Raw genomic sequence first — 18,340 nt, 5'->3', positions numbered from 1 at the left:
TGTAGCAAAGTTCATTATGTCCGAGAAACTGCCAACTCAGCAAATTATACCAAGTGCAATGAGGCCTTCTATGTCTGTGGTGGAACAGGTCAAAAACACTTTGCTTGATCTGGTTAGCAGCACATTAAGTAAGTTATCTAATGAGACCGAAGACCCAGAAACAAATGGAGATTCACACAATACCAGCTGTAATGGATCTTCAGTAGTCTCCAACAGATCAAAGGATGGCTATCACCACAGATTAAGCACATTTACTGTATCCTTTGCTAAAACTGTATTAATTATATGTTTTTAATTCACATTTTAGCCTTTATAATACAAACTGCTAATTCTAAACTTAAAGGAAAAATGATTTTCCTTACATTGCTAAACTTGCAGCTTTCATATTGGTGTGGTAAGCCATTGTGTCTGAGCCCTCCATTGTTGGCTCAGTATGGATGGGAATGCATTGGAGAAGACCTTATTAAATGCTGCTCATGCGCTGCTATTGTGTCAATGAGATTACCTTGGTCAAATTCAAACAACTGTAAGTTGCCACTGTATATGCTTTTAAACTACATAACTGTCCATTCTTTACGACCTAGTATTAAAACATAGCATCACATACACAAGCATCTCTGTAGTGGTAAATTGAATGCACATATCTATTTCAGACCACCAGCAGTGCAGGAAAGCCATGAAACAGATCATCTCTGGTCACATGCAAATTTGTTCATGGCCAAGTAACTGTAGTCCACATTCTTACCTATATCCCTTTCATTTGAAATATCTCACCAAAGAGTGTCAAGTGAAGTTGGAAAATGAGTTTGTAGAGCGTGCAAACAACCTCCTCAAACTGAACGAATGGTTGCCACATGTTAACAACAAGGTCATCGCATCCATGGTTGGTACTTTGGTAGAGAAACAAAAATATTACTCATCAATTTAGGTTGCTGTAAATATACAGCTTTTGGTGTTATAGTGGATCATGTAGGATTTATCCCTAAAAAAATTTAAGATTTGTTGTTTTGTGCAGAATATATCCGATCATGTCATGACAAAGCTTATTAACAAAGCAAATCTGCTAATGAATGAAGCAGAGGAAAGTGAAGAGAATGCTGACGTTGCAAAAATGATCAAGGTGTCATCAACACTGCTTGCCCTCTGTGGCTGGCAAACAATGTATGAAAATATAAATAACTTTTTAATAATTCTTTCTTCTGATCTTTGCTATTGTGTTGGTGAGATTACCTTCTAGTTCAACCAACTCCAAGTTGAAATAGTTGGTTGCCATTGAACATGTTTTTGTTTTTAACAGCTGTGATTATTCTGCATCAAACCTAAGCATTCAGTGCAATGACACCGGCAGAAAAATCGGATTGTGGAACTTTCACTCAATAGATGACCGATGTCAGAACACCAATGAAATAGCTGAGGTACAAGATGTAATCCCACCCAAAAGAAGTCGGCAGGATAATGAAACAAAAATGGTAGAAACCTTTTTGATTTTTTTTTAAAATGTAAGTCAACAGAGATTGTCGAAACGTCTACACGATGTATTCTATATACACCACTACCTTGGCAGTAATGTTTATGATTAAACTACTTTTCAAGTCCGTGCATAGTGTTCCTAAGTCAACTTACCCTTTGCAATTATCCATTGTTACAGAGCATTGTGAAAGATAGCTTCCATCCAGTAAATCAACATCATGTCTGGTCACCATGGGTGATTTGTCTTAAACCTTTGGACCCCGAGCTGCCACATGTAAGTTTATGTTTACTCATGAAAAAAACTTTAATGATAACATTTCTGTAGCAAATCAATAATCCTTAACTTAACAACATTTTTGTAAAAATAAAAAAAACATTAACAACAAATTTGGAAATCATTCATCATTATTTTACAGATCACTGAAGAAGATGAGGAATCAAGCAATGATCCTGTGGATGCTACACAAGAGCCTGGTTGGAGCGTCCTCCTGAAGATTATTCTCGATCAGAAGCCTCAAGTACTAGAAGACGCCGATAATTCTATTGTTGGTGAAAAAATCACTTCTGAATCATCTACCCCAGTAGCACATATCCGAACACCACCGAAAGTTGCATTGAGCGCCGCTCGTCGAATGCTGAAAGAATGGTCATCACCTAACTAATCCTCTTTTCGTATGCTTAAATAGGATGAGATTTTTCACGTGTACATAATACAAATTCGTCGCCAAAAATCATTTCTCGTGAATACATATTGTTGAATCAGTGTGAGGTACACAGGGGTGGCAAATGGTTTAGGAAAATTTAAGCAGTCGAAAATCTTCTTAAAGACACGTTATCATGTTCGAAAACACATTTGTAAAAAAGTAGAAAAAGAACTGCGGGGGCTCGGGGTGCGCGCGTATTTCGAAAACCCGGTTTACGCAACAGCCTGTCTTATGGTCAGGCTGTTGGAACATATGAGGAAGACGGGAACATGTAGCAACGACACCGAATATGTGCTTCCAATAGTTACTGAATCATGAGAACACATGGAACAGTAAAGTTGCACCGCTCGATACCATATGTTACAAAAACAGCATATAAATTCTATGGAACGAAAAGTCATGGTTGCAAAGTTAAAATTTTCCATTACTTAATGCTTAGCCAAACCAATGTGCCAAAATAATGGTTTGAAAGCACGTGACCGCTACAGAACAAAGGCGAACGTAAAACACGAAACTAATCCCAAATAAAAAATGTAGTCGAGAAATATGATATGATATTTGGAATGAACGATTTTTAGAATTTCCATCATATTTCTTATCCTCCATCATTCAAGTTTTGCTACGATGTCTAAACCAAACAACTCATCAGCTTTGTTTTCTGCAAAAAAATCGAATTGTAAAACAAAGTTTTGTTTTATCACTTATACAAACGATATCAAACATGAGAAAGAATTTTCCAAACCACATGCTGAATCCATAACTCAGTAGTTCTCAACTGGTGGTCCATATGATGACTTTTGCGATAAACTGGATAAGCATTTAAGTTTTCACACAATTCCAGGAAATAGTCTTTAAAAGAAAACGATTTCAGATTAAATTTCTAGCTGCCAGTAGTTTATGCCACTTTTTAAAATTCCATTTTGAAGAAATACATTTGAAAAAAATGCCTGTTGTGTATGCTTGCTCAAAAATTAAACGGTCCTCGATATTCTTTTAATTGGGCTGGTTGTCCACGACGTGAAATTAATCGTAACGGAAAATCACTGCACTAAAACAGATTAACAAATACCACGATCCAAAACAAAAAGCATTTAATGAAACCATTGAGTTGAGTTAAGTCGATCATTTAATACCTGAATGTCCGTCGACAAACTACTGCCAGTTCCAAGATGGCGTCTATACGTCACCGTTCCTTCTCGTTTTCGTGTGAACTGCTTGTTGTCGTACGTGGGTAATTTTCCTTGTTCTGGCACCTGTCTAACTTCTTTATAAAGTATACGTACCTTGGCGGTTCTGAACAAGTGAAAAGGGTTACATCGACATCTCTTTGCCGTCTGCATCTAATCCAGACCAAAGTCGACAAAAAACACAAGTTGATCATGGAGGCCGTGTTTATGAAGACTTCGATCCGCCGTCAGACAAAGTACAGGGTATCAAGCGATACTTTCACACGAAACAAAATTTCTGTTACCTTTAGCTTTCATAAAGTTCAAAAACGTTTCACAATGTGTCTAAAATCCATTTTAGATGTTTGCTTTCAACCGGTCCGGCATTTACCTCCCATCTTCGTTGTGCTTTCACACTAAAAAAAAAGCCTGCATGCTTCACAGCACCATGACTGGACATAAGGGTCCAGAAAATCCAAAGCTCCACTGAATTCCACGCGTGATATGATGAATATTAAGGGTTTTTTGTTGCCAGTTCCTTCCACTAAGCCTGACAGCAGTGCCACGCAATCAATATAAATAGTCAACAAGGCATTTTCCCGCCTAGAAGCAACAATAATCGTTTGTTACATCATAGTGATCAAAAACACAAAAGGAATTTTGGGATAACTCTTGCACAAACAGTGTTTGAGGGCTACGAGGATTGCTATCTCAATCCATGTCACTTACCGTAAATGTTAAAAGTCCTTGCAATCGTTTTCCAAGATTTATGTCGACAGTCTTCAAACAATATTTTACCTCACTTTTCATGTCCTTGGCAAGTTCCACAACTGCAATAAATGATAGGTCTTGAAATAGACTGCCTTCTATTCTTTAAATCAGCTACCAGTAGCTTGCTGTGGATTTCGTCGCTTTTCATGGCAAATTAGCCTCAAGCACTGACCTAAACAGTCGGACACGTTTTCCACAGGGCGGGCAAATTGATCCACTTCGAAAATCACAACGAGCTCGACAGGCATAAGGTGAATGCCAACACATGGTGTGCACGGGTTTCTCCACCTCTGCGGCAAAGGCGACTTGGGCTTAAAGCAAGCGTTTAGCACCTACTTGCGTCTGCTTAAAAGTTTGGCATTACGCAGGCAATAATGAAGGTTTTTGTGACAAAAAATGGTGTAATGAGTCCGGTTGCCTTACAGAGACTGATGGTGGGTCTGCAGTGTTTTCTTCAATTTTCTTACAGTTGCGCAGCTGTTTTCGGCTTGGTATCTACTTTTTATGGTAGTGATTTGTCACATTTTTCTCGTCAAATCAACATTTAAAAATTTAAAAGTTAGCATGTACTGTAGACTTCGCCCCAAAAGTGAAGTGTATCTCGTGGCATGAAGTAATGGCCTACTTAGCAAAATCCCAAACTGATAATTTTACAAAAGCTTTTCATTCCACAGTTCACAGTATATATGTGTAGACGTCGCTACAAAGACAACGCGAATTATTTTTGCCTTGGTCAGTTCCACAACTGCAATTTTTATCATGTAGTAAGCTCTGATCTACACAAAACTGTTTCTTTCGACTGACTGCAAATTAATGTGTACAGAACAGAGAACCGGATTTCGAGTAGGCGCCATGTATAAATTAAAAGGACAGAGCCTTTTGGTTCGTTAAGAGATTGAAGCTCGAGCAAAAAAACGAACGAAGAATACGAAAAACAGACGAAGAAAGCAAAAATATTCCTGTTTCTAGTAAAAGGGCGCGGGCATAAAAATAGAAAACGCGAAAAATTTCTTGACGGCTAAAACCTTGGCCCGAACAAACCCAATTTTGAAGGCAGAAACAATTGTCGGTGTTCCATTTCTTGCGATAGGTACGAATGTAAGTAAAAACGCCATATCACAAAGTCTAGAGGCCAAGGGTAGGTCGAGTGCTAGAACAAACATCAACTATGTGTACGTTTTCTTTTCCAGTGTTAAATATTTTGTCTTGATTTTGCCGAATGCTGTTGTTTCAAGCAGTGTGCATCAGTTAGTGAATGATCTATTTCCTGGCTGAAAGTAGAATCTTCGGCAGTACGCTTAAGGTTAGCAATTATAACCACACAGACAGGAGAGACGACCATGACTGAACTTTGTAGTCACCCTTATTGCGGTTTTGCGGTGGTTATATCGCACATGTAGTACACGTTCCTGTTTAGAGCGAAATTAAAGGCAACTGCGTGCAAGAGGAAAGAACTGAAACTCTTTGTATATATTACAATCCACACAACCGTCATCAATAAGGCGGAGGTCCATGAACAAGTTTTCTAGCTCCCAAAATCCGCAAACTCATATGGATCGTCCTTGGACGAGGAGGTCTTTTTTACCGCCGGTTTGCCACCCGATTCGTGTTTTCTCTTTGCTCGGACGAGGTTAAAAGCCGCATCCCGAGGAACAGTGCCAGGTGCTGGGGTGCCCGACTTGCACATCTTCTGTTGGTGCGTGTTTGCAATGGTAAACCTGAAATTTTAAGTAGGGGTTAAAGGTCATATATTCAGTGCAAATAGGTCGGGCGTTTTAAGCACAGGGTCAAAGGTTTATTTTGAGCTGTAAGCGGGCCTAAAATTGAGGTACAAATCCGAGACCCAGGCCCAAACCTCAATTTCTTTTACACAAGCCAAAATTAGGTCTAAAACTTTAATTAACTGAGTTTAATTTTTAACGCAAATGTGACATAGTGGGAAGTCAGGCCCGAATCAAGCCCTTTTATTTAAACAAGCAAGAAGTGACTTGCAAAACTGCTGTATTAAACCTTATGCAGCCTACATTGAGAGAGCTTAAGAACTGAATCACACCTGTAAGGGGACACGGGAGGGAGGCCGTCGACAACAGTGCGCGATGATTGAAATGATTTCCCTGAGCTTTTCCTCGCGTCATTAGGTTGGTCCGCGCTCGTTTTCCTCCTGTTGGCTTTTGTCGGCCGTTGCTGTGTATCTGTGCGTTTTCAAGCAGTTTTAGCGACAATTTTAACATGAATGTAAAAACCCAGCAGCACATAAAATCAGCAGGATCAAGACAACAGCGCGAAACCACGTTGAGATTAAAACGATAAGAGATAAAACGGTTAGGTGTTTAATAAGTACAGGGGGTTCGAATTTTGGTGCTGTTTGGGTTTTTATTCATTTCCTTTGAAAATGACCCAAGTTTATGTCAAAACGTCATGTCCTATACAAAAATATAGGTTTGTTTGTTTCTCGTCAGAATCTTTAAAACCGTGAATCGTGAACACAAACGTTTATACGCGCTGTTTCGAAGATATAAAAACTTACCGTTGCCAGTGGAAACGCGCGGAGATTTGACTGTAACAGGGCTAGCAGTGGTTTCTGGCCATTTCGTCGCATTTTCGTGAACATCTGGTTCGTGCGAATGTTTAATATCGCTTACTTCTGTGTCCATTTTTTGAACGCCGCTAGGGGGAGTAGGTCCTGGCATTTCTCTTGCACTAGAAATTGTGGTCGGCGTTTCCAGAGGCTTAGGTTCAGTCGGGCTTGTGTAATTTGAGGAGCTGGAAGGATTTACAACAGAACTTTCGATTGCAGCACTGTTATCAGGGGGTGGCTTCGGTTCCACAGTGACTGAAGTTTCGTGTTCAATTACTTTCCTCTTCTTCCAGTGACGCTCGGGCTGTGCCACCCCGCCACCGACTGGTGACGTCACGTCAGGCAGTATGACGTCACTATGGCTTCTTACTCGATGGGGCGGCGTCGCGTGGACGTTAGACGTAAAGGTGCCGCGCGTATCAGTAGAGGCACTTCTGGTTGTCGTAACTGCAACTGGTGTGCTGTGTTCTACTGATGCTTTGCTTTCCACCTCATGTTTTGGGGCCACTGTTTTTCTCGGTCGCCCACGCTTACGGCGAGGCACAGGTAAAGCAGGGGGATCATTGGCGGGGGCAGTAATTCGTGTAGGTGAGGAGTTGGACACAGTGGGAATTCGCAAAACGGCACGCTTCTCTGGCTGCTGAGGCTTGGCGTCGTCGCTAAGAAGACCAAGACGGCGTAATGCAGCTTGGGCTCTAGTGGGCCGTTCAGTTTTTTCAGTTGTGTTTATTAGAGATTGCGACTCGTTGTCTGACTCACGTTCGCCATCCAGCGGTGGGTTGTCTTCGCCCAGGATTTCATAACAACGCGGCATGAGGCCGCTTCTCAGTGCCCGGTCGCTCTTCTGAATACTTAATTTAAGTTTAAGCGGTGAAACGTATGGTGCAGTTTTGTTTGAAGAATCCGCGAGTGTGCCGCTTTCATTGCCTGACGAGGACGCCGCGCTGGATTCGCTTTCGTCTTCACTCTCGCTTTCCTGAGTCACAATAAGGCGTTTGCGATCGATTTTTAACAAAAGTCCACCTTGCTTTACAGGAGACGCTTGTTCCGAGGATACGAAGCTGCCCGTGTTTGCGGAGGTATTACTGGCGTTGAGAGTGTCGTTGCCGCTTTGGCTAAGTTCCACTTCCCGCGAGGGCACGTTGGCCACTGGAACGTCGTCATTGTCTGAAACGTGGGCGGGACTTTCTTCTGAAGTGGGTGTTGCCGCCGTTTCGTCCTCGACTGGGTTAGGAAGGACTGAGCAGTATTCTACGCAGTATTCATCCGAGCTCCCGCTTTGAGCTTCGGAGGCGGTGTTAGATTTTTGGGCACTCATCATCGACTCTCTGCGCTTCCGTTTCTTCTTTTTCTTCCTCTTTGACTTTTTGCTCTTCTTCTTTTTGTGCGATTTCCTAGATACGGGTGACTCTTCACCAGGCGGGGGTTGGCTATCTTGATATTGAACTTGCGTTTGTGAAACCGAAGCACCACTAAAACCCTGCTCCTGCGAATTTTGCGCCACTGTGTTCATTACTAATGGGTTTTGAGGGTCAAAGGAAGGATTTAAAGAAGCTTGAGTCGCGATTGAGTTCGGTATTTGGTTGCTTTCCGGCGAGAGAGTGGAGTCAGGGAGCGGTGGCGACGAGTTGTCGGGAGGCAGTGACGCGGCGGTCTGTGCTGAATGTTGCAGCGCCGCCTGGTGGAGAGCCTGGGCAGCAAACTGTTGTGCATATATCGACTTTTGCTTTGGCGTAAGCGTCCAGCCACTGCGCGAATATACGTTGGAATAGTATATGTCGGGAGGCAGCACGACCTGACTGTTAGGATAGTATCCCGGCGGTGGATTGTAAAAAGACATTGGGACTTGGTATCCTTGGTTGGAACCGGCAGGAGTGTAGCTGGGTGGATGAGCAGCATTGCTGGTGGACAGGGTTGGGCCGCCGGCGATTGATCGCTGCTCATCAACAGCTACATCCTCATCGCAAGCATCGCCGACGGCCGACTCGTTTTTTGACCACCGATGACTCTGGTCATTCGTAGTGTCACTCTGCAGTGTCATTTCACTGGACGCTGCTTGACCCGACAAACGGGACGGAGGAGTCGCCTGAGGGTCATCCAGGACGTCCTTGTAACCCTTGAAGCGCACCTCGCATGCGTCCGGCTTCTGCAGTCTATGCAGAGAACGTAAACGCCTCCTTTTGGCCATCGAGGTCTTGTCATATTCGTTTAGAGATTTGTAATCACTCGAGTCGGCGGTGTCGGAGTGCTTTCGCGCTGAACGCTTCTGCATAGCATGTGATACCCGTTTGCTTGCAGGATGTGGGTGCTTGTGTCGGCTGGGTGATGCCCCCAAAGTTTCAGAGTCAGATTCGTCCATGTCACCACGGTAACCTCCATCTTCATCATCATCCCGTTTTCCTGAACGCAATCTAGGCCTTGGGATGTTCTTCTTATCGACAAGCACTTCCTTCTCCGAGCCTCCTTGGTCCTTGCGAGGTGACGTGTGAGATTTGCGGAGCCCTTGCTCACGTGACACGCTCGCCTTGTGATCCTCGGCGCTCACGTCACTGTCACATGATTGAGCAAGAGCTCCTGGCACGTTTTTTGCCTCGGCTGCTGCTCTGCGACCGGGCAACCTCCTCCCGATCTTCTGTGATGTGCTTCTCGTCTCTACACTTCCCGGGGAGCTCTTCACAGCGGAGATAGGTTTACGGGATTGGACGGTATGTTTCGCATTGCCATCTAAAAATTACATGTTTTGTGTCATAAAAGCGGATACTTAAAACAAGTCTGGTAGCTACATGGGCGAAACAAAAGTTAAAATAACCTTCAGGACGTACATGTGTGAATTGCAAAGCACAAAAAATTGTGGTTTGTTACAAAGATTGTCTATTTAAAAAAAAATGTATGGCATATATACAACTAATATCTTACTGCTGTCGGGTTTGGTGCATTTTGGAACTTGTCCATTAGGCAGTGAATTTTTTCCCTTCTGTGTGGTCATCTCCGGTTCATCAACCTTATCCGAATCCCACTTGATCACCAGATCAGGCTTGGGCGGTTTAACAGTCGCATTGGGCAAGGCACTGTCACTTAACTGCGCTGAACGCTCATTGTCAGTAATGCTGCTTGCCCGTGTGCCTAGACGCGAAGGGCGATGGCGAGATGTTCGGCTTTTGCTATCCGGCGTTTTTTCCTCTTCAACCTTTTCGGTTTTCACGGTAAAGGCAGAGGGCGAAACACCAGCGGCTTTTGTCCTCCATACTGACCAAGTCTTTGTGCGCTTGCTTAACCGTGTGTCAGTTGGCGAAAACGGGACTTTGTTTTCACTCTCAAAGTCTGAATCGGAATTTGAGCGCAAACTTCGCTTTCTCGTCTCGGCACGCGGCTTTGTAACCTCTTGGGCGACCTCTGGTGTCTCAGTCTGCGTTGGTGCGCGCTTCAGGCCTAATGATTCGCGCCGTTGGCAGGCGGTTAAGAACGCCTTACGGTGGAGTCCATTCTTATGCCGCGAAGTGGGAAGTTTATTGACATCTGGCGCCACCTTATGGTCAGATGCCGGAGGTATGGTGCTGGTATCAACTTGTGCTTTTAACTCAGTGTTTGTACTGTCTCTGGTGTCTGCAGGGGCCTTGTCCGCCAGTACGTCCATTGGCATCCACTCAGGGTGCTTGGAAAGAAATTTCCACTCCTTCTTTGCCAGCTCGCAAACTTCGGGTTTACCGAACTTGGTCAGGTTGTTCGCCATACGCTGTGTGTTGAAAGTGGTGTCATGGCACATTCGCCTTTCCAGCAGCTTCATCTACATTGTGAAACAAATTGTAAGCAAGTGTTTCCCAACCGTGAAGAAATTCCTTTCAAGGCAGGGATTTTAAAACTTTAGGGGAGAAAATTACTTTAATTTTTACATGTGGTTTGTAAATAGACTCTTTGAGAATATAACCTGTAAAGTTGACAAAATACGCAATTTTGTTTTTGTATGGTTTAGCATCTACTATTTAGTCTATAGGGGAAGTATAAAAAAAATTCAAATGAAAGAAGTTCGCCGAAAAATGATATAGGAACCACGGCTACAAAGTAAATTCCCCAAATAACCTAATATTGTCGAGGTATTTGCTTTTTATAATGCACAAAGTACTGGAACTGAAACTTGAGTTTGTACAAACCTGTGTAAGGAAAACGCTTTCCATATTTTTCACTGACGATCGTTTCGTCTTTTCACGTCGACCGATCATGTAACACAGGTTGCGCACGCGCTCTAAATCTTGCCTGTAATGCAAAGCACTTGTTACGAGGCGTTGCGTAATAAAACGCATATTACGTAAGGTACTATAGGTAATTTTTGCGATGTGTAAAATGACAATGGGTGGTAACTGGTCATTGACACACTGTAAGTCTTCGTGGATGGCAAATTAGGTCATCAACTTATCTTTTAGACACAATAATTAATTACATAATATAACAGAATTACAAGTGTGCTGTTTGGCCAATTACGCTGTGTAAATACAAAGAGCTCAACCGATAAAACATTTTAAGTTTCTATTACAAGCCATTTAAATAAATTCGCATTATAAATCAGACTTTTGCTCTAGCACCTATAATAAGCGATGTTCGTGATACAGTACACAATTTACTAAAAAAATATTATGTAATAAATGGATATTGCCATTCAGCATCCGTCTGCTTTTTCAATTCGCATTGGGGGGCAATTACAATATGCATAAAAATCAGTGTTTTAAACTAGGGTTTATAATGCTTACCTTAGATGGGTGAACATTCGAAGCCTCCTTTGGAGGTTGGTTTCAGCGGCTTCAGCGAGGGCTGTACCTTCCTCGTGTTTAGGAGTGATCAAGGCGCGGTCAAAGTTGACTTTACGCTTCAGTTTCCAATACGCCATTACCTCCTGTACAGTCTCAATGGGAACACTCAATGCATTCGCGACAGCCTGAAAAAGATAATTTTGTTGAGCAATTCACCAAGCAAGTGTTATGTGCATGTTCTGCTTGGAAAATAGCGTTGTTTAGGCAAAATAAGCTAAGGAATGTAGAAAAGCTCGGCACAATTGGGGTTTATATGTCGGAAACAGCCCGCAAACATACATACATTTTTTAGCATAAATAGGTGAAAGATGAATGAATTGAACTAAAGTTTGTTGCTCTAATGCTCAGAGAGCTTGTGGGTTTCTGGGGTCAAAGTTCACAATGACGAGTTAGGACACTGTATATTAATTATGCAGATTTTTGCATCCTTTTGTTTTTCTTGACCAAATGTGAGGAACAAACCAATGTTTAGGATTCCTTTAGACATGGAGGCACATATTACTGTTGATAAACAGATTATCAGAAGCGTGGATAAAGGTAAGAGACAGCAAAAACAAAGGACACAGAAAGTTTAACCTAAAATACGGTGTATATTTAACATTCTCGAACACACTACATATACAAACAGGTAAAAATGATCCCAGTGTTATAAAGTTGAAGAAAATTTTCCAAATCCAACCAAAATCTAAAAATGTATGTTGCTCTTGCACAATTTATGGCTGTTTTTTTAAAACATTGGCAGAAAATCAGAATACCCCAAAATTATACTACCCTAATTAAATACAAATTTTATACATATTATCGCATACCCATGCAAACTGAAAAGCACCATAACAAAGTTGAAACATATGGAGGCTACTTGTGCTATCAAAATACAAACTGGTTGTGACAATGAAAATGAAAATAAAGAAAACAATGGTTCTGCTTCGTAATGCCTGATAAACTTCCAGCAATAAACAATTCTATATATTTAAATCATGCTCATTCTACCTCATCTTTGACAAGAGTGAAGAAGTCTTCCTCCAACTCCATGATCCTCTTCTGCCTCAAGTTCCTCTTTTCCTCTTCGTCCTTTTCTTGGTCGCTGATGCTCTCCGTGCGATTTTTGCTGTGTTTCTTGCAAAAAGACCTGCAATGTTGAAGAAATGCAATGGTGTTATGTTATTATATGGCAGTTATAATCAATTAGTGCCCAATACAAACTAAACCAGTTAATTGCAAGTCAGTTAATCGGTAATATATTGTGAATCCCTACATTGCCTATCTTTGTCAAAAAAATGTCGGTTATATGCAAGCCGCGTACCAGGGACAAACTGCAATCCGGATTAACCAGTTTCCTATGTAGTATAATGGTTATCATGCACCTTCAGAGCAACCTAATTATAAGCTGCAGCCAGTGCACACTGTTTCAACCTATAACTTACATATATATATGTAGTAAAAGTTTAATTTTCCATATCTTGGGCCCTGAGAGTGAGAGATAGGAAGGCAGTGATGGGTTTATGGGCCATATTTTACCTGCTTAAGGAAATCCATGTGGCCCTTTAAATTATGGTTATGTGCCTATAAATGTTATCACCTTTAAATTTTGGTTACTATATCTGTTGAAAAAATATGCCTAATGCAAAACTGTGTTACTATGTTAAAATACCTTTTCCCCAAAAATATGTTTATTTTTTTGCTTAATTTTTTTGTTCAATACTCTGTGACACAATAAAACTGTTAATTTTGTAAAGCGCATGCACTGAAAAGTTTGTCCAACACAATTAATGTTGTTTTCACAATTTGACAAAAGTAAGACTTGTTAAAAATATCACAACACAAATCCACAAAACTAAAAAATACACTTTTCGATACTGGTTTAGATTAGAACAGCAAAAATCTGAAACACATGTTTTCTGGTAAAACTGTCACCAAGCCCAAAATGATAACCTCGGTGTCGTAAAGCCATTGTCATAGTATTGTAAATTCCTTGCAAAAGATGCCCACCTGAAAATGACTGCATCCTCTGCACTCTCATCAGTACAATCCGCAATCATGTCCAGTTTTTCTTCCACAGCGCATGTGACATGGTATGCTGTGACACAATGTTTAACACTGCACTGGATACAAGCTCCAACCCTGTCCTTACAGATGCTGCACAGCAATGCCCACCTAGATGCAGGGACATGGGATACCTGGAAAATAGGCCACAAGTCATAAACTGATATGGGAACACAATTTAAATTTTCAAGCAAAGATTTAAACTACCATTTATTTCTACAGGTAACTAGCCCTTAAGGTTGCAGTGGTGGGGATGTAGGTATTAGATGGAGTCAGAGTCAAAAGGTCAGAGTTGAATTGAGGATCAGAATTTTTGCAAACTCTACGAAGTTGATTATATTAAGGATGGTATTCCACTTAAGAGGTTAATTCGTGTTCACTTTTAGGCCTTTTACTTTACGCTATTTCCAATTGTTTTTGAATGTCTATTTTGTCACTGCCAAATAAACATCATTCATAACTTCTTATCTCCTGTTATGTAAACAAACATTTATTCAGTAGGAAAACACCAAAAGAATATTTTGCATGTGAAATAGTGAATACAAGGAGCAAACAAAAGTGGGAGCACCTTAAAACATATAAATCGCACATATAAACTTTCTTCCAGGCCACCTAATTACCCATTATTTTCTAGTGCCAAGGGCAACAGGTCAGGGCCCTTCGTCAACTAAGTAATTCATGTGTTGGATATGATACACAAACATATATATATCTATAAAGCGAACCTTTGTGATTGGTTCCATTCTTTCTGGATCTGCAATTGAAATTTCTGGGATCCAAAGAGCACAGCTTACATGAGCCCATTTATTGCCTGAACGTGTACTCTTCATAGCTCCTCCTTTTCGGTCACAGAGAATACAAACAGCTGATCCGCGAATACCAAGTGAGCATGGACGGCATAACCAGTTGCCCTCTGGAACCTGTATAACAAAAAATAATGAGAAATTCACCTAAAAGAGTTCAACTTTAGTGTGGGTTGTGAAATTACCTTGAGAATTCCATAACAGGCTTGATGTACACAAAGGTTACATCCATCACAAAACACCATTTCATTTCCCTCTTCACAGTCCGGCTAAAATACAAGTTATAGCTGTTACCATATGAAAAAATTTTGATACAATACAAAAGCTGTTGCTGCCAGGCATAATATCAAAGCTTTGAAATACAATTGCCAGAAGAACTCTATAAATGTGATGTTGATATAATTGCTTCCAAAGTCAGAAAAGTGGTGGAAACCGGAACACAAAAATTTGGTACTTACCATTCGACACACATCACACACTACATCTTCATCATATTCAATTCCCAGTCCTTCCTTGGTCTGTATTGCGACTTGCATGTTTTCATGACACTGTGTTTCTAATTCTTCCATTATTTGTTCCATTGAAAATTCATCCAATGACATTAAACCTACACAAAAGACATTGTGTTAATAAACTAGGATAAAACTGCAAAACAGCTCAAAAGGAACAGCGCTACTCTCTGATAGTGATGGGACAAGTACCCGGTACTCAGTATCGAACGATTTCAGTGCTATCGATACTCGTACTCGGTATCAAAATATTTTGTCTCAGTTTTCGATACCAAGGTGCGAGTACCGAAGGCCGATTTACACCATAAGAATAAGGACAACTTTATGCCAAAATTTGCTTCAGACAGCAGAAAATTGCAAAAAAGTTCTGCCAGGTTACGTATATCTTTTTCGCTATCACATGGAGATTTTACGACATGTGTGTGTGCACGCCTGTAGCCCGACCATGGCTGATAAATTAGCCAGTGATATACAACTAAGTACAATACTACACTTACTCGGTATCGAAGGTATATACATGTGGTAACTCGTACTCGGTATCGGTACTCAAAACCTGGTATCGTCCCATCACTACTCTCTGACATCAACATTATAGCATACTTTTATTGCATGTGATGTTTATAACTAGCAATGCATCCAGTCGGCCCAGAAAGGATAAGACCAAAACTGAAAATTTTTGTTTGACTAATACCGCACCTGAAACCCTTTCTTAATGGATGTTTTGAACTGAACCTTATATTGATAATGCAAGTAAACTCGTTTACAACACCCCGATACAACTTTTATAATGTGTACATGCTGCCTGCACAAAACACAAAGTATTTTGCAGACAACCTGAGCCATGTTTAGCAAAGGAACAATTAGTTTTGATCACTAAAGCATGTTCAGCAGACTGAAACTTTGGTGCATTACAACTTATTGAAAACCTAAACATCTTTGTAAATCATCAAAGTTGTAAAAAAACGGAGTTGAAATTCATAGTTATTGTGATAACTTACCTCTTAAACTCCGCTCTTCATTGATTTCATTTAGCCAAAGTACGTCCATTTCATCCAAGTCATATCTACACGCCGAATCTGCAAGCACATTAAGGTCGACCATGTCTTTATCTCCCGGTTCCGGACTAGATTTCAACATTTTCCTTGGCCTAAAAGTATATATATAAGCACATATAAGTCAAAATACACAGTTCTTAACAAGAACACTGATTTGAACTGTATAGTGCTGCTCATGCAGAAAACCTCCTTTAATAAAGACCTAATACTTTATGTTACCAAAAATTCATTTTGCAGTTAATACAAAACATAACACTTACATCCGAAATCCACCTTGCATTTCTTTGGGAACAATTCTTACGTTTTTTGTTGGAATTGATTTGGCATTTACAGGAACCTAAAAGGGCAATATGCTCAAGCAATAAAACAAGCAATTCAATATTATAATATGCATATTACCTGCACACCCTTCTCCCATTCAATTTTCCAGGAGTCTTGCATAACCCAATATTCTTCGCTAAGTAACTGAGAGGTGTCAGGAATTTTCATTGCACTTATTAAATCTTTTCTAAAAACCTGAGAAGTAATTATTCAGTTAAAAACATTTTGTTCAATTTTTTCAGCCTTAAAGAAACCATGTTTATTATTACGGTGTTTTGAGTTTAAAAATAAGGCAGACTCAATAACGACATAAAAATCGAATCAAGAAGGAAATAATGTGACATAACATCTATTTAATTTTAATTGTTCCGCATGATTCAAACCTTATTTTTATTTAGAGTATCCCAACAATAATGCAAAAATATGTCGACAAATGAGGTGCACAAGTGTAACCAACCTCAGCTGGTTTGTGTCGATTCGTAGGTGGACGGTTGTTTTTGCGCTGTGATGCCGAAAGTTTTTGAATGGAAAGTCGTGAAGAGGCAGACTTGGATGGGACAAATGAATCAGAGTCTTGACATGGTGGTGATGGAGAAGCTTCAACATCATTGAAAAGATCCTTTCCATCTAAAAGTTTGGATAAAACTGCAGTTGCGCTGCGGTTGTTGTTATTGTTGTCATCTCCATCCATTGAGTCCAAATGAAACACTGCAAAAAATTTTGTTTTGAAGATAATCCCCCATACTCAGGTCAAGTTACTTGTCAGTAAAATGTGGCTATTAAATATGCAAAGGTTTGAAAAACATATGCTTTTATATGCATGTTAACATGTTTACTTTCGGCATGTCATAAAAAGGAACCTACACATAAAATTTTGATATTTAATCTGTCATGATCTATCAAGCTTTAATTCAAGTTTTCACAAAAATCAGCTGCATTGTGTCAATTCTTGAATTGACCAAGATTGTCAATGATCAGGCAACACAGTGCTTTGACATTAAAATAGTGCTTCGAAGACATAATTAAGGTCCTAAAGTTAACCAAACTGCATAGTATTAGGAGTATTACAATACATACAATATGCCAAACCCAAATTCAACTTACTAAATATCAAACAAGCACAAACCTTTGTCCAGTGGGTCAGTGGTGTCATTGGGTGTGATGAGTGGAGATCCTGAGCTGCCGCCGGTTAGGTTAAAATCATCACCACATGACAATATGTTGTTGGGAAGTCGTAGTTTGGACTGTCTTCGTCCAGACGTCATTGCAAGTGTGCTAGTCATATTCCATTTTCCTGGTCCGAACAATGAAGTTTTTATCCTTTGGTGTACAGTGTTGTTAGCAAGGAAAGGTCAACTTTAATGAATCATAGAATTCCAATGTACAGGTCAATCTCCACTTTCCGAGAATGCCATTGTGCAATTAATTTGGGAAACAAAAATTAGCAGTGGAAAACAACCTAAACACCCAGACAAAAAAATAAATATCAAACATAAATGCCCTGTCATTTCCTTAAATTAATAAACAGCATTATAACTACAGTCTGAAGTCATTCGGGTATATGTTAAAGAAACAAACAACGTTTTTGCAAAAATGCATGTTGATTTGTCATAGAAATACAGTATAGTGCTGAAGGCAATACAGCTGTGTTGTGTTTTGTCGATCTTGTAGCAACTTTTTCTGGCCGTTTTGACGCTTTGGGTGCACATTTAGTGAAATACATCTTTTCCCGCGTAGGAAAACGCAAGCCCACATTCGTCAACTTTTACGCAACCCAAACTCAATGATTCTCTACTCCACAGATTAGTCTCAAACCCACAACATGCAGCCTTTTTAGATTCGCATGAGCAGCTTTTTTATTATCACGTGACCTGGCCGAATTTGAATCATTAACCACAACCATCGGTTCTGTTTAGCATCCGTACCGTAGTAAATTATCCAAAAATGGTATTTGCATTAAAACTAGAGCCCTTTTCAAGTTATTCGAAATAATAAATCAGCATACTGCCATTGATCCAAATTTTTTGCTACTGCTTTTTTGAAAACAATAATCGGTGCTTCACCAAACATAGTAAACATTGACCTTTTAAATAAATTATGTAAATATAAAACATTTGG

General features: G+C 40.3%; 2 protein-coding genes across 3 annotated transcripts; one reads left to right on the top strand and one right to left on the bottom strand.

Annotated features, from left to right (window-relative positions):
• The first annotated feature begins 16 nt into the window (after window positions 1–16).
• LOC145238644 (zinc finger C3HC-type protein 1-like) lies at window positions 17–2,204 on the top strand. 2 transcript variants are annotated; one of them, XM_080101875.1, is made up of 7 exons: window positions 17–256; window positions 379–526; window positions 654–883; window positions 1,016–1,161; window positions 1,298–1,469; window positions 1,649–1,744; window positions 1,887–2,204. In XM_080101875.1, the coding sequence occupies exons 1-7, from the start codon at window positions 17–19 to the stop codon at window positions 2,130–2,132; spliced, it is 1,278 nt and encodes a 425-aa protein (XP_079958001.1). In that variant the 3' UTR covers window positions 2,133–2,204. The 2 variants fall into 2 exon arrangements, with proteins under 2 accessions (XP_079958001.1, XP_079958002.1); XM_080101876.1 differs by lacking the exon at window positions 1,649–1,744.
• Window positions 2,205–4,948: 2,744 nt separating this feature from the next.
• LOC145237895 (uncharacterized) lies at window positions 4,949–17,714 on the bottom strand. Its single transcript, XM_080100886.1, has 16 exons — window positions 17,349–17,714; window positions 16,680–16,930; window positions 16,301–16,417; window positions 16,162–16,238; window positions 15,845–15,993; window positions 14,796–14,944; window positions 14,523–14,606; window positions 14,260–14,454; window positions 13,481–13,668; window positions 12,482–12,620; window positions 11,432–11,616; window positions 10,838–10,940; window positions 9,606–10,473; window positions 6,639–9,413; window positions 6,165–6,303; window positions 4,949–5,829 (listed from the first exon to the last, which is right to left on the bottom strand). Exons 1-16 carry the CDS (start codon window positions 17,503–17,505, stop codon window positions 5,637–5,639), a joined length of 5,769 nt encoding a protein of 1,922 aa, XP_079957012.1. The 5' UTR covers window positions 17,506–17,714; the 3' UTR covers window positions 4,949–5,636.
• Between the last annotated feature and the right edge of the window lie 626 nt (window positions 17,715–18,340).

Source organism: Phallusia mammillata, chromosome 7, assembly GCF_965637545.1.
Source record: "Phallusia mammillata chromosome 7, kaPhaMamm4.hap1.1, whole genome shotgun sequence".
Classification (NCBI taxonomy): domain Eukaryota; kingdom Metazoa; phylum Chordata; class Ascidiacea; order Phlebobranchia; family Ascidiidae; genus Phallusia; species Phallusia mammillata.
This window is presented reverse-complemented; position numbering and strand designations above follow the sequence as displayed.